General features: G+C 38.6%; 1 protein-coding gene across 1 annotated transcript in view; it reads right to left on the bottom strand.

Annotated features, from left to right (window-relative positions):
• The window catches only part of PPP2R2A (protein phosphatase 2 regulatory subunit Balpha), an 81676-nt gene that overhangs the window by 10253 nt on the left and 57553 nt on the right, over window positions 1-13870 (bottom strand). The window contains exons 4-5 of the mRNA XM_019966381.2: window positions 7618-7783; window positions 966-1078 (exon numbers count right to left, since the gene is read on the bottom strand). Of these exons, the coding sequence (XP_019821940.1) occupies window positions 966-1078; window positions 7618-7783 (279 nt within the window). The remainder of the gene's footprint in view (window positions 1-965; window positions 1079-7617; window positions 7784-13870) is intronic.

The following is a 13870-nucleotide window of genomic DNA, read 5'->3' as shown; positions in this document are numbered from 1 at the left end:
CGTCTAGTCAGGGCAATGGTTTTTCCAGTGGTCATGTATGGATGTGAGAGTTGGACTGTGAGGAGAGCTGAGCGCCGAAGAATTGATGCTTTTGAACTGTGGTGTTGGAGAAGACTCCTGAGAGTCCCTTGGACTGGACGGAGATCCAACCAGTCCATCCTGAAGGAGATGAGTCCTGGGTGTTCATTGGAGGGACTGATGCTGAGGCTGAAACTCCAATACTTTGGCCACCTCATGCGAAGAGCTGACTCATTGGAAAAGACTCTGATGCTGGGAGGGATTGGGGGCAGGAGGAGAAGGGGACGACAGAGGATGAGATGGCTGGATGGCATCGCTGACTTGATGGACATGAGTTTGGGTGAACTCCGGGAGTTGGTGATGGACAGGGAGGCCTGGCGTGCTGTGATTCATGGGGTCGCGAAGAGTCGGACACGACTGAGCCACTGAACTGAACTGAGAGCAATACTATCAGAATTTATAGTTTTTCCTAGTTTCAATCTTTTGCTTGAAAGACTTGCAAAGCTAATAAATGTTTATGATTTAAAGTGGCTAAAAAGGAAATCAGCCCAAAGCATCAAATTCTTGGTATTTTTCATTGCAACTAGAAGATTTAGTCCATTTTTATTTTTTTGATCTCCAAAGAAAGTTAATCTTGAAACTTAACCTTCTAATAGCTGACAACCAAACCATAAGAACAAAAGAGAGCATGGTGGCATAGTGAAAAACAAAACAAATCAAAACACAGTCTTGTGTTGAGTCCTGGTTCGGCCCTGGCCACGGTGAGACTCATCTGTAGGTCGGGGTCTGTTTAAAATTTGAGTCTTTAATGTTGTGTCTGGTCACACAATCTTGGGAAGGGGCAGAGTGTAATTATTCCTATTCATGTTCTGTTGAGGATCTAGACTACATAGTAACAGTACAGAAGACTATTCATTGGAATCAGATTTTTTTTAACATGTACTTACACGTAGTGTAGTGACTGTAGTAGGATCTCTATACCTTCCATCTTCCTCTTTCAAGTTATACCCTTCCGGTCTTTTGTCCCTTTCACTGATTTTCCATAACTTTATTGTTTTATCTGGGAAAAAATAAAGAAAGTCTTAAAAAATGAGAGATTAACCTCGACAGAAGAAACACATTTTAAGTATACTTAAACATGTGATTTCATATCTCACCCAAAAGGATCCCAAGAATAAAATCCCTGATCCGACTCAACAAAACACAAACTTTCTACTACCAGGTGAATAAAAACATCTGTACATATAAAAACAGCACAGAAATAAAAAAAATCTATGTTAATGCCACTCATTAAATATCACTTAATATTAAAATCAGGTCACAGCCAGGTCCTTATCCTTCAAAAATTATTATAGCTAGAGGGGGCGGGGGAACTCTGTGTGTGTGTGTGCGTGCGCTAGAGGGGGTGGGGGAAACCGTGTGTGTCTGTGTGTGTGTGTGTCCATCCCCTAGAGGAGGGCATAGCAATCCACTCCAGTATTCTTGCCTGGAGAATCCCCAAGGACAGAGCAGCCTGGTGGGCTACAGTCCATGGGGTCACAGAGTCGGACACAACTAAGTGACTAAGCACATGCTTAGTCATATGTCTATATATGCATAATGCTTAATATTTAACTTTTACACACACAAAAAGTCAGTTAAAATAGCCTAAGGGTTAGTCGCTCCTTCATGTCTAATTCTTTGCCACCCCATGGACTGTATAGCCCACCAGGCTCAGTTTTTCCTAGTTCATGGAGTTCTCCAGACAAGAATATTGGAATGGGTATCCATTCCTTTTTCCAGGCTATCTTTCCAACACAGGGGTGGAATCTGGGTCTTCTGCACTGCAGGCAAATTCTCTACCATATGAGCCACCAGGGACTATTTAGAGTAAAAGTTACATTTGTGATTCAAGTAAGTACAAGGCCCTGAAAATAGTTTACCAATTAAAAGCATACATCCCCAAGTCCTTCAAGACAAAATTATTCAGTATCGAGAATATATAAAATAGTGTTTTTTACAATAAACTTTACCTCTGAAGTAAGTCTGCAATGAGTGTTTCCATATACTCTTTACCCAGTTTTTTCCTTATGTCAGCATCTTATGCAACCACGGTACATTTGTTGAAACTAAGAAATTAACATTCCACGTTACCATTCACTAGACTTCAGACTTTACTCTGATTTCATCAGGTTTTCCACTAACGCCTCTTTCTGTTCCAGGATCCAAACAACACCGTATTTAGCTGTCACGGCACCTTAGTCTCTCTGCAACAATTTCTCAGCCTTTCTTATTTTTCTTCATCCTGACAGTTCTGAGAAGCAGTGGCAAAGTGTGTGGAATGTACCTCCACTGGGCATGTCTGTTGTTCCCCTCATGATCAGATTGAGATCATGGGGTATCAGGAAGAGCCCAGAGTGAAGTAAATATATACATAGTACTGACATGACTTTTCCACCGGTGATCACTTGGTTAGGAAAGAAACTGCCAGGTTTCTCCACTGCACACTTACTCTCTCCCGCTTTGGAAATGAGGCATTAAATCCATCTATGTCTAATAGGACAAGTTACAGTCCGGGCAGGGAGGAGTATCCATCCACATGTTATTTGGAATTCTCTGTAACAAGCACTTTCTCCCCACTTATTTACTCAACCAACCATTTACATCACGATGGAATCAAGCACATTTATTTAACTCTGTGTGCCCAAGTGGCCCAGTGTAAAGAATCCACTTGCCAACACAGGAGATGCAGGTTCAGTCCCTGCGTCGGGAAGATCCCCTGGAGTAGGAAATGGCAACCCAATCCAGTATTCCTGCCTGGAGAATCCCATGGACAGAGGAGGCTGGAGGGCTACATCCCATGGGGTTGCAAGGAGTCGGACACAACTGAGTATGCATGCCCATTATAAGCTTAAAACTGGACTTATAAAATGCCACATCTTAATGGCCCTTCATATGCAAATGAGTATACCAGAATCTGAAAGGCAGTGTATAGAGTAATTTGTAGTGCTCTATACAGAGACATAGCAGGGACTCCTCCAGCCTGGCCACCCCTCTGCCCAGTGGAGAAGAGCACGCTAAGCACCACTGTGGGTGCCCCAGCAGAGATGACATGTACACAGAGAGCAACTGCCAACTTTACTAGCTTGCAGCTAACTATTTCATCTGAACCCTATGTACCTGGAGTTTTCAGGTATATTGCAGTTAAGTTGGAGAAGGCAATGGCACCCCACTCCAGTACTCTTGCCTGGAAAATCCCACGGGCAGAGGAGCCTGGTAGGCTGCAGTCCCTGGGGTCGCTAAGAGTTGGACACAACTGAGCGACTTCACTTTCACTTTCCACTTTCATGCATTGGAGAAGGAAATGGCAACCAACTCCAGTGTTCTTGCCTGGAGAATCCCAAGGACAGGGGAGCCTGGTGGGCTGCTGTCTATGGGGTCGCACAGAGTCAGACACAACTGAAGTGACTTAGCAGCAGTTAAGTTATATGTGTTTTCTATGTGCCATTTGGTTTACATATATTTATATAATTTAGGTAAAGAATGACAAATTTTAGAGTATTTAACCTGTCCCCAAATCTATCATATAAATGAGCCATGCCTGAATTCTACATTTTGGAAGAAATTCTCATCTAAAGATTATAAGGATGAACCCCTCCAACACCATCACACACACATTCCCATGATTTCTTATGGCCTGCTCAAATTCATCATCCTTATTAAAGATCCAGATAAAGAAATCACAATAAACTTATCAAACATTTCAAATAAGATGTAATTAGTTTGTGGTTCCTAGTAGTGTTATAGAAAAAAAAGAAAGAAAAAGAAAATAAACTGGGCAAACAGGTTTTTGAAATAAATTAAACTTCAGAACAAAAAATTTTAAGTGATAAAATCTGTGACTTAAGAGAGTGCTAAAAACTTTTAATGGCATAAACAAAAGACCGAGAAGTACTACACAATATCAGTGCAGTACTTGTGAAAAGGCAGGTTGGGAATTTAAAAAAAAATCTAAATTCTTATATGTTCTACAGTATTTTTTAGAACTTTTGGGGGGGGGGGGGCTGTGCTGCTGGGCTTGTAGGTTTGTTGCTTTCTTTCTTTTTTTAAAGATTTATTTATTTATGGCTACACGGGGTCTTCGTTACTGTGAGCAGGCTTTCTCTAGTTGCAGCACGCGGTTTGGGGGGCGGGGCAGAGGCCTACTCTCTAGTTGCGGTGTGCAGGCTTCTCGTTATGGTGGTCTCTCTTGTTGTGGAGCATGGGCTCTAGGGTGCTTTAGTAGTTGCTGCCCATGGGCCCTAGAGCAGAAGCTCAGTAGTTGTGGCACAAGGGCTCAATTTTTCCACAGCATGTGGGATCTTCTTGGACCAGGGATCGAACTTGTGTCTCCTGCATTGGCAGGCAGTCTTTACCACTGAGCCACCAGAGAAGTCCAGCAGTTACTTTTACCTGGAATTTTGGGCTTGTAGTTGAAGGTACATGAGAATAATCAAAGTCCAAAAAACTGCACACAAGAGTATGTGAATATACTCATTTTCTGTGAAGAGGGTTATTAGATTCCTCAGAGAATTGTTACAGTCAAAAAGTTAAGAACCATTGCTCTACAGTGTTCCCTGACATTGTGAATACTGATATCTCAAGTGTTTCAGAAGTTCAGAGTCCTGGTGTTCCCCTCACCACAGAGGGTTAGAACAGGGAACACCAAAGCTACCAAGTTTCCTTTCCAAGTGGATGTGCGGCTTTTACATACAATCCAAAAAGCTTCTTATTAATAAGCTGTTAATACAAGCTATTCACAAGTGAACTTTTATTAATTATATATTCAAAGACCCATGGTCAACAGATTTTAGAGCTGGATGTTTCTGCAACATACAGAAACTGAAGAGAATTCAGAGAAAGGCAAAGGAGGTTAAAGAGAAAGAGAATAAAGTCACCCGAATAAACATTAAATGAATAAAGTTATAAGAAGAGGACTATGAAATTATTTAAGTAAAAACAATCTGGGAAATACTTGAATAGCGACGATCACAGAAAGCCAATGCAAAGATGAAGACTAATTCTGATCACTCAAAGTTGGAACGTTTGGTCCTATTCTCCCTCAGTCTCCCCAGCAGTTTTCTAACCTTTCTGTGAGTATAAAGACCCATTACACTATGAAGAGAGAAAGTACAGATATTATGCTGTCTGTCAGAGAAAACTCTACCAAATAATACAGAGACACTGCTCAGATTTAACCGAAGTTGACATTTTTCCATATTTGCCTTCTCTCTTTTCAAAGAATAAAGCTTTTCAGATGCAGCTCAAGTCCTACTCCTCTCATCGCTTTTCCTATTCTCAGCACCCCCAGATACTGTGGTTTGTAAAATTTCCATACTTGTTACATTCTTCCACATTGGACTCTACTTTTAGCACAAAAAATAATACAGCTACCATCCCAAAAGTTGTGTTTTACTTAGTATTCATTAACAACAACAACAACAAAAAACCCCAAACAGGTACAATGCATTGTGTATTGCTCTTAAAAATAAGCTGTATTACTAATCAATGATTTTTCAAATTTACATAATCCTATTTGGGGAACACTGTTTTTTCTGTCTACACAAAAACAGCACTTAGATTCACGTAACCCCTGACCCAACCCTTAGAATTTCCAGTGGTTTCTCCTGCCACTGAGCTCTTGTCGAGTTCAGTGTCTATAAAGGCTGGGCTGATTATATGATGCCTTATTTATTTCAAATCACAAAGGAAACCTGCATGGATAACACGCAGAGATACAAATGAGAACTGAGATGAAATGGGGTTTGCTTTCAAATAATACTGAGAAGGCAGGGTAAGAAGTACCAACGAAACACAACTGGTGATGAACTGAGAACTGCTGAAGCTGGGTGTTTGGTATATGGGACTTCATTATGCTACTTCAGCTTGTATTTTAAAAATTCCCCTCTATAAAAAATAAAACAATTTAGCCTGTAGGAAGTGAACTGCCAAAATTACTACGAGCAAACACACTTCCTGGGACATTTACTTCCAAAGTAGAAACTGCCTAAATTGTATAACACATATTGCATGCATGCTTAGTCACTTCAGTCATGTCCGCCTCTCTGTGACCCTATGGACCATGGTCTGCCAGACTCCTCTGTCCATGGGATTCTCCAGGCAAGAATATTGGAGTGGGTTGCCATTTCCTTCTCCACAATAATACACAGTGGATGTCAAAGAGCAGTACCTGAAGTGCTCTTTGAAAGAACTCAACTGTACAAATCAAAACTGAACCAAGATTAGAAACCAACATACAACATGAATAAACATATAGCCTCCATTTATAATGTTGTAAATTACAAGCTTTAAATCATTATTTCTATGTATTTTTTTTTAATAAGGAGAGGAAAATGCAGTTCATGTTATCAGCCTGTGGTATCATTCTGTGGAATGCATTTCCAAGAATTTGACACAGTGGGTGAGAAGGCCTAAGGTGACGAAGTGAAGTGAAGTGAAGTCGCTCAGTCGTGTCTGACTCTTTGCGACCCCATAGACTGTAGCCCACCAGGCTCCTCTGTCCATGGGATTCTCCAGGCAAGAGTACTGGAGTGGGTTGCCATTTTCTTCTCCAGCACTTAATGTTTTCCACTGTGTCAACCAAAGTCACCTGAGTTTAGATTCTGCAAGTGCTAAAGAATGGTGAGTTCTAGGTGCTAATATCTGATTTTACTAATACCAAGGGGATGAGAAAATGGAAGTCTTTCCCCAATCCTTGTTCCAACATCAAAAAGCTTTTAATTTAAATTTTTACAGACTGGCTACCCAAAACACCTGGAAGTACTCCTCAACCATGCTAATGACTCTCTTTAGACCCAAATCCACAGGGATAAGCCAAGTCACAACTCAGGTGAAAATAAGAAGAACAAAAAGAAATGACCCACTTCTTAACCTGTCATAAAGGACTTTAAATTCTTATAGTCATTATATAATTCTAACCTTCATTTAGTAACTCTTCCTACAGAAACAAGACAGAATGGCAATGAGGCAACTCCAGTTTGTGTCCTTCCTGAACGAGGATCAAGTAGGACGAGCACTCTTCTATACAGTGTCCTGGAGTGGGGACTGTCCTTTGACAGTGTTTTGCATTTATAGTATGAAATACTCTTTGGAGAGTTAGGCACAGTTAAAAAGGAAGAGGGAAGGAAATGAACACATACTGAGCACTCACTGTGTACACCAGGAGTCATCCCCACAACCAGATGGTAATGCAAACCCACCACCCTGAGTGTGCACACGAGGAGACCCGAGCAGGGTCAGCAACCTGCCCAAGGCTCCTAAGCCAAGAAGGAGCAGGAACAGAATCTGACCCAAAGCAGATGTAAACCTCATTCTTTTTACTACAAACAGTGTGTGTACTAAAGACAAGGACACCTAAGGAGCTCTTTCAGAGAATTTAAAAACTGAAAGAAAATAAAAAAGGAAAAGACAAAAAAGAGTTTACATTCTATATGAAGAAGAATATTTCCAAATGTCTATCTCCAGAGCCCTCTTAACAACTACTCCTCTTTGAAAAGGGGAAAGAAACCCACAGGATATGTGTACATAGTGGGTATATGAAAAGAAAAAATGTACACTTACCATTGGTAGACAATAAAAACTGAGCAGCATTTTTCTGGGGTAACCACCTAATTTTGTTGATCTTTTCTTCTATTTCTAAACTTTTCAAGTAGTCAAACTCTGGTTCATGGCTCTGAAAGGTGCTGTAAACATTATATTCTCCTCTGCTATGAGACTGGATTTTGTTCTAAAATGGAAACAAAAATATTTGGACCAGTTGAGAAATATTTCAAAGTAATCAAACATTTAATCAATTCTAACAGACCCTGTATCATCTTTTATACAATTCTATTGTTTTTTATATTTAAAGCTTCCAAGGAATCAATACAAATGCTTTAAAGAAAAAAAGGAAAAGCTAGATAAATCCTTTACTTAATTAGGCCCAATTTATTAGGAAAAGTGATATTAAAATATGTATCATTTTGATTGCTACTTTACCGTTATATATGACATACTTAATAGAGGACTACTGAGCATACATAACAAGTTTCATCGAAAAAGTAAAGACTAAATAAGAAAAACTCATCAGAAACAGCAGAAAGAAGGATGAGGCACACCTTGTTTCTCTGCCTTTCTCATGCCTGTCTTTAGGTCGTTTCACTGCTGGAAGCTCTTGAAGAGAAGAGCCCTCATAAGTGCAATGGAACATTTGACCCCAACCTCCCCTACTCAAGACCACATTTACAGGGCTGTATTACTCACTGAGACCACATCCAACACTACCCAAAAACGCTAACCCTCCTTAAATTATCTTTCTTAATTATGAGCCTAGCATACACCAATGATTTATTTAGTATCAGTGCGAGTGAATATAACATAAGCTACTGGATAGAGACTACTTGTGAACTTCTTCAGTTAACACTAATACCTTAGCAAAAATGAAAACTGTAATCATTTCTAGAGTTTGACTTATTAATCCATCATCACACAATCAAAAACATTTCCAACAAAAACATTAAATGTCTAATTCAAAGAACCAATGGAAAATTCGTTTAAAAGAAAGGTTAGTATTTATAATCAACTATTTCAACTAAATATGAATTAACAAATGAAATGTTTAAGATGATGTGATACTAAGAATAGCCTATTGGTCATTATTATTACTCTTTATAAAAAGAAAATCTTATTGAATCATTATCTCATAAGCATAGGTTTTAGGTTGTTGCTTCCAGTAGTTTGATTATCTGGATTGATCACTCATGGTCACAGTTGTATCTGGATTAATTATTATTGAGTGCATTCACCAATACTGAGAATGCAGAACACATCACAGAACATAATGCACACTGGGGATGTGGAAAGGGTAAAATTCAAACTGAGAATCTCGGTCTCATTATAATACTCTTACACCAAATCTAATAACCCAACACATTTAATAGCTATATACCAAATCTCTTTACAAGAAATTCCATATATCTTCCACTGAAAATTACTTATTCAGTCTCAAAACATTTGTCATATTATTCTCCAAGAAAGTTACAATAAACAGCAATTCAATTTTTTTTCTTTTTTTTTTTCAATTCAATTTTTAATATGAATGCTATTTTCAATGTAAGCAAAAGACTACAGTACTATGTACACTGGGTCCCAGAGGTGTACAGAGATTTAATAACAGAGAATCTCAGCCTTCAGGTAACTTGTGTATAAGAAACTTTAGTCAAGAGTAGAAACTGAAGTTCATATAATTCAGGTAGGCCTGAATTAGGACAAAAGTGGAACTGCTGGGCCAGGATGGTCTTTTCACTAAATAGTTTTCGGTTTATTGGTTATTCATCTATTCAATATAATAAAACAAACCCTGACCCTTACTACACCCACCTTAAACCACTCATATAAATTGACTGCAGGTGAATTATCAGGAATATAACTGTAAATGCTTCTAGTACAACACTATCCAAGAGAGCTTTCTGCAACAATGGAAACAGTCCTTATCTGTGCTGTCCAATATGGTAGCCACCAGTCATATGTGGTTGTTGAGCACCACTGTAGCCACTGTGACTAAGGAAGTGAAGTTCACATTTATTTTAACTAATTAAATTCTAAATAGCCACATGGAGCTAGTAACTACCATACTGGAAAGCACAGATCTAAACAATAACAGGAATATATTATCTTCCTGGACCTTGGGGTAGAGAAGTATTTCTTTTACAGGAAAGAAAAAGCAGTTAAGTCTAGAGAAAAACATAGATAAACTGAATTATATTAATAACCTCTACTTATCAAAAGATATCATTCCGAAAAATAAAAAGGTAAGTCATAGAATGGGAGATACTTCCAACAAATACAACTGACAAAGGGTTAATATTCAAAAGGTGCTAAGCCTACACATCACTGAGAAAAACGACAGACAATCCGGTAGAAAAAAGTGCAAGAAATTTTAGTAGGTACTTCACAAAAGATGACATCCAATGGCCCATAAACCCATAAAAAGATGCTGAACCTCAGTATTATTCAAGAAAGTACAAATTAAAACTATAACAAGACACCCTCATAATCTCAAAATGCTTAAGTTATAAAATTAAGGACAAAGCATTGGCAAAGATGTGGAAGAGCCAGAATTTTCATACATTGTTCATGAGAATAAAATGGGCAGAACCACTTTTTAGTATTGTTGTTCAGTCGCTCAGTCGTGTCCGACTCTTTGCGACCCCATGGACTGCAGCACACCAGGCTTCCCTTTTTACTATGCTTTTTTTTTTTTAACTTTTTACTATGTTGTCTTACAACTTTTTATTCTTTATAGCCAGCCACAAACTGAACCAACCAAAACATCCACATCTGTAACAGAATGGATAGATTATGGTACAGTAATACAGAAGACCACAATACAGTAATGAAAGAGAACAAATTATTACACCAACAAAAACTGAGCAAAAAGGCCAGACACAGAATGCTTACTGTAGATTCCATTTATAAAAAGTTCTAAAACTACAGGCCAAACTAAGTGTTAAAAGACTTATGAAGAGGAAAGAGAAAGGAGTGGCTTGGAAGGGGAATGAGGAGGGTTGATGGAAGTGGGGAAGTTCTAGCTCCTGACTGAAGTATCTGCTGCGTGATAATCCACTAGTGTTTTGTGCATTTTTCTGTGTATATTTCAACAGAGTTAAAAACAAACAAACAAACAAACAAAATAGCATACAAATTGTGTGGCCACTTTGAAAATAGTATGGGGGTTCCTCAAAAATATAAATAATAGGGACTTCCCTGGCACTGCAGAGGTTAAGACTATGCTTCCACTACAAGGGCCATGGGTTCAATCCCTGGTTGGGAACTAAGATCCCGTATGCCACATCGAGGGGAAAAAAAAAAGGAACTACTGGATGATCTGGCAATCTGGGTATATATCCAAAAGAAGTAAAAAAGGAATCTCAAAAGACATTATTCACAATAGCTAAGAGGTAGAAATAATCTAAATGTCCACTGACGGATAAGTGAATAAAGAAAATGTGGTAGGTGGGTATGTGCCCACACATGTGTATATACATATAAATTATTCAGCCTAAAAAAATAAATGAACTCCTCTCATAGGCTACAACATGGATGAACCTTAAGGACATTATGCTAAAAAAAAAAATAAAGCCAGTCATTAATGATAAATACTGCACAATTCCACTTACATATATGGATTATCTAAAGCAGTCAACCTCACAGAACAGGAAGTAGAATGGTGACAGCCAGGGACTGGAGGGGGGCAGGAAGCTGCTGTTCCTTGAGTACAGGGTTCCAGTTATTCTGGGGGTTTTGCTGCACAGTAATGTGCATGTGGTTGGCAAGACTGTGCTGTACACATGGAAACTGCTGGGAAGTTGAATGTTATATTTTGCCACAAATAAATACAGTTCAGTACACAAAAACAAAACGAAAATTACAAAAACACATTCAAACAGTTATCTATGAAGTGAGAGGTGAATGGCAGCACGTTATGCAAATCAAAGTTCATGTGTGCACTACTGCACACCTATATGCAGGTTTACTTAAATAAAGGGCCTGGCCATGACCTCCAGTGGCAGTGTCACGAACTCAAGTATGCCCCTGAGATTCAACCAACCAAAACAGAAAACAGCAGTAAAATCCAATGGTGTTAGAGCCAAACAAACATTTGGAAAGAGAATTAGAACTTCATTTCTTAAACAAAAATAAATTTCAGAGGGAGCCATTCTTCAATTCCAATTCAGTGTGGGTGACAAAGTGAAATTTAGAAGTTGTCTACTTGATATTTAAATCTTTATTAAATCTTTCTTTAAAAAAAAAAAAAGTACATAAAAGAAGCTAAGAGAAAGTACAGTAGTGAATTTCTATATAATTCTCAAGTGAAAAGGCGCTTCTAAATACAAAAGTGAAAGCAAAGAGCAGAGAAAGGTTGACTTCTGACAAGGTAAGAAGAAAAATATTTAAAAGTTAAAAAAAAAAAGCACACTAGGGAGAAAAGTGCATCGTAAGACAAGGTTACTACCTTTCATGTGTAAAAAATGTTACTATCTTTTCAAGTCCTTAAAAATAATTAGTAAAAATATTAACACTCTTCCCCTTGAGAGATGAAAAGGTCAACAGTTGGTAGCTTAGCTAAAAAATGGTCAGCAAATATATAACTACTCATCACTACTACGCAAAATTAAAGAATAATGTTTTGCCTTTAAACCGGTGAAGAATTTAAAAAATGATAATGGTCATTGCTTTAAAGATGAGAATATGGACAAAAATTATACACTACAGGGAGAAGTATAAATTTACACAGCTTTTCTGGAGAATAATCTGTCAATACTTATTGAAAGCCTTAAAAGATGTACTCAACAATTCCACTTCAAAGTATACCCTAATGAAAAACAAGGTACGCAAAGATGTATTAACATAGGGGTTATGATGCCAAGTTTCTGCACAGTGGGAAGTCCAGGTACAACTTGTATTTGGTCCTCTATATTGTGGATTCAACCAACCATGGGAATGTGTAAGTTACAGTTAATACAGTTGATCCCTGAACAGTGCAGGACTGCTTTTACATGTGTATTTTTAATAGTAAATACAACTGTACTATGTATCAGGGAATGCAGAGGGCTGACCATAAATTATACAGGGATTAACTCCATGTTGTTCAAAGGGTTAAATGTAATGCTTTAAAATGTTATAAAATCTAAAAAGGTTAAAGTGCTATGATTCAGACTGTATCAGTTCAGTTCAGTCACTCAGTTGTGTCTGACTCTTTGCGACCCCATGAATCGCAGCATGCCAGGCCTCCCTGTCCATCACCAACTCCTGGAGTTTATCCAAACTCATGTCCATCAAGTCGGTGATGCCATCCAGCCATCTCATCCTCTGTTGTCCCCTTTTCCTCCTGCCCCCAATCCCTCCCAGCATCAGGGTCTTTTCCAGTAAGTCAATCCTTCGCATGAGGTGGCCAAAGTATTGGAGTAAGTAAGGACTTCAGCATCAGTCCTTCCAAAGAAAACCCAAGACTGATCTCCTTCAGAATGGACTGGTTGGATCTCCTTGCAGTCCAAAGGACTCTAAGAGTCTTCTCCAGCACCACAGTTCAAAAGCATCAATTCTTCGGCGTTCAGCTTTCTTCACAGTCCAACTCTCACATCCATACATGACCACTGGAAAAACCATAGCCTTAACTAGACAGATCTTTGTTGGCAAAGTAATGTCTCTGCTTTTCAATATGCTATCTAGGTTGGTCATAACTTTCCTTCCAAGGAGTAAGCATCTTTTAATTTCATGGCTGCAGTCACCATCTGCAGTGATTTTGGAGCCCCCCAAAATAAAGTCTGACATTGTTTCCACTGTTTCCCCATCTATTTCCTATGAAGTGACGGGACCAACTACCCAGGATATTTTAGTTCTAAACCATGACACAGAATAAAAGGCATAGAGCAATTTTAATTACTGGGAATATTAAGAGGTAAACTGAAACTAGGAATCTGGAGAACAGATGGCTGAACAAGAGAGGTGCTTGGACAAGTTAATGGATATGAATGAGGACTAGAGCCCAGGTCTCTAAACTCTCGAGGCTTCCAAACTCCAACTTTTCTGTCACTAAACTTCTACAGAGAGGACATCATTCCTTAATGGCTATTATTAAAAAGTCTGAGGACCAAGTCTTTTCTCATTACTATAAATGAAACGGATTTTCTTGATTTATAAGATTCATTACTTAGAGGAGTTAAGACTTGTTTTTCATTGTGGATATTCATCCCAATTTATACCGAATTAGCTTTTCTTTTTTTAACCCACTTGACTAGCTGTGTGATCTTAGAAAAGGCATTTAACTTAGGTC

The sequence above is a fragment of the Bos indicus genome, chromosome 8, assembly GCF_029378745.1.
Source record: "Bos indicus isolate NIAB-ARS_2022 breed Sahiwal x Tharparkar chromosome 8, NIAB-ARS_B.indTharparkar_mat_pri_1.0, whole genome shotgun sequence".
In the NCBI taxonomy this organism is placed as follows: Eukaryota; Metazoa; Chordata; class Mammalia; order Artiodactyla; family Bovidae; genus Bos; species Bos indicus.
This window is presented reverse-complemented; position numbering and strand designations above follow the sequence as displayed.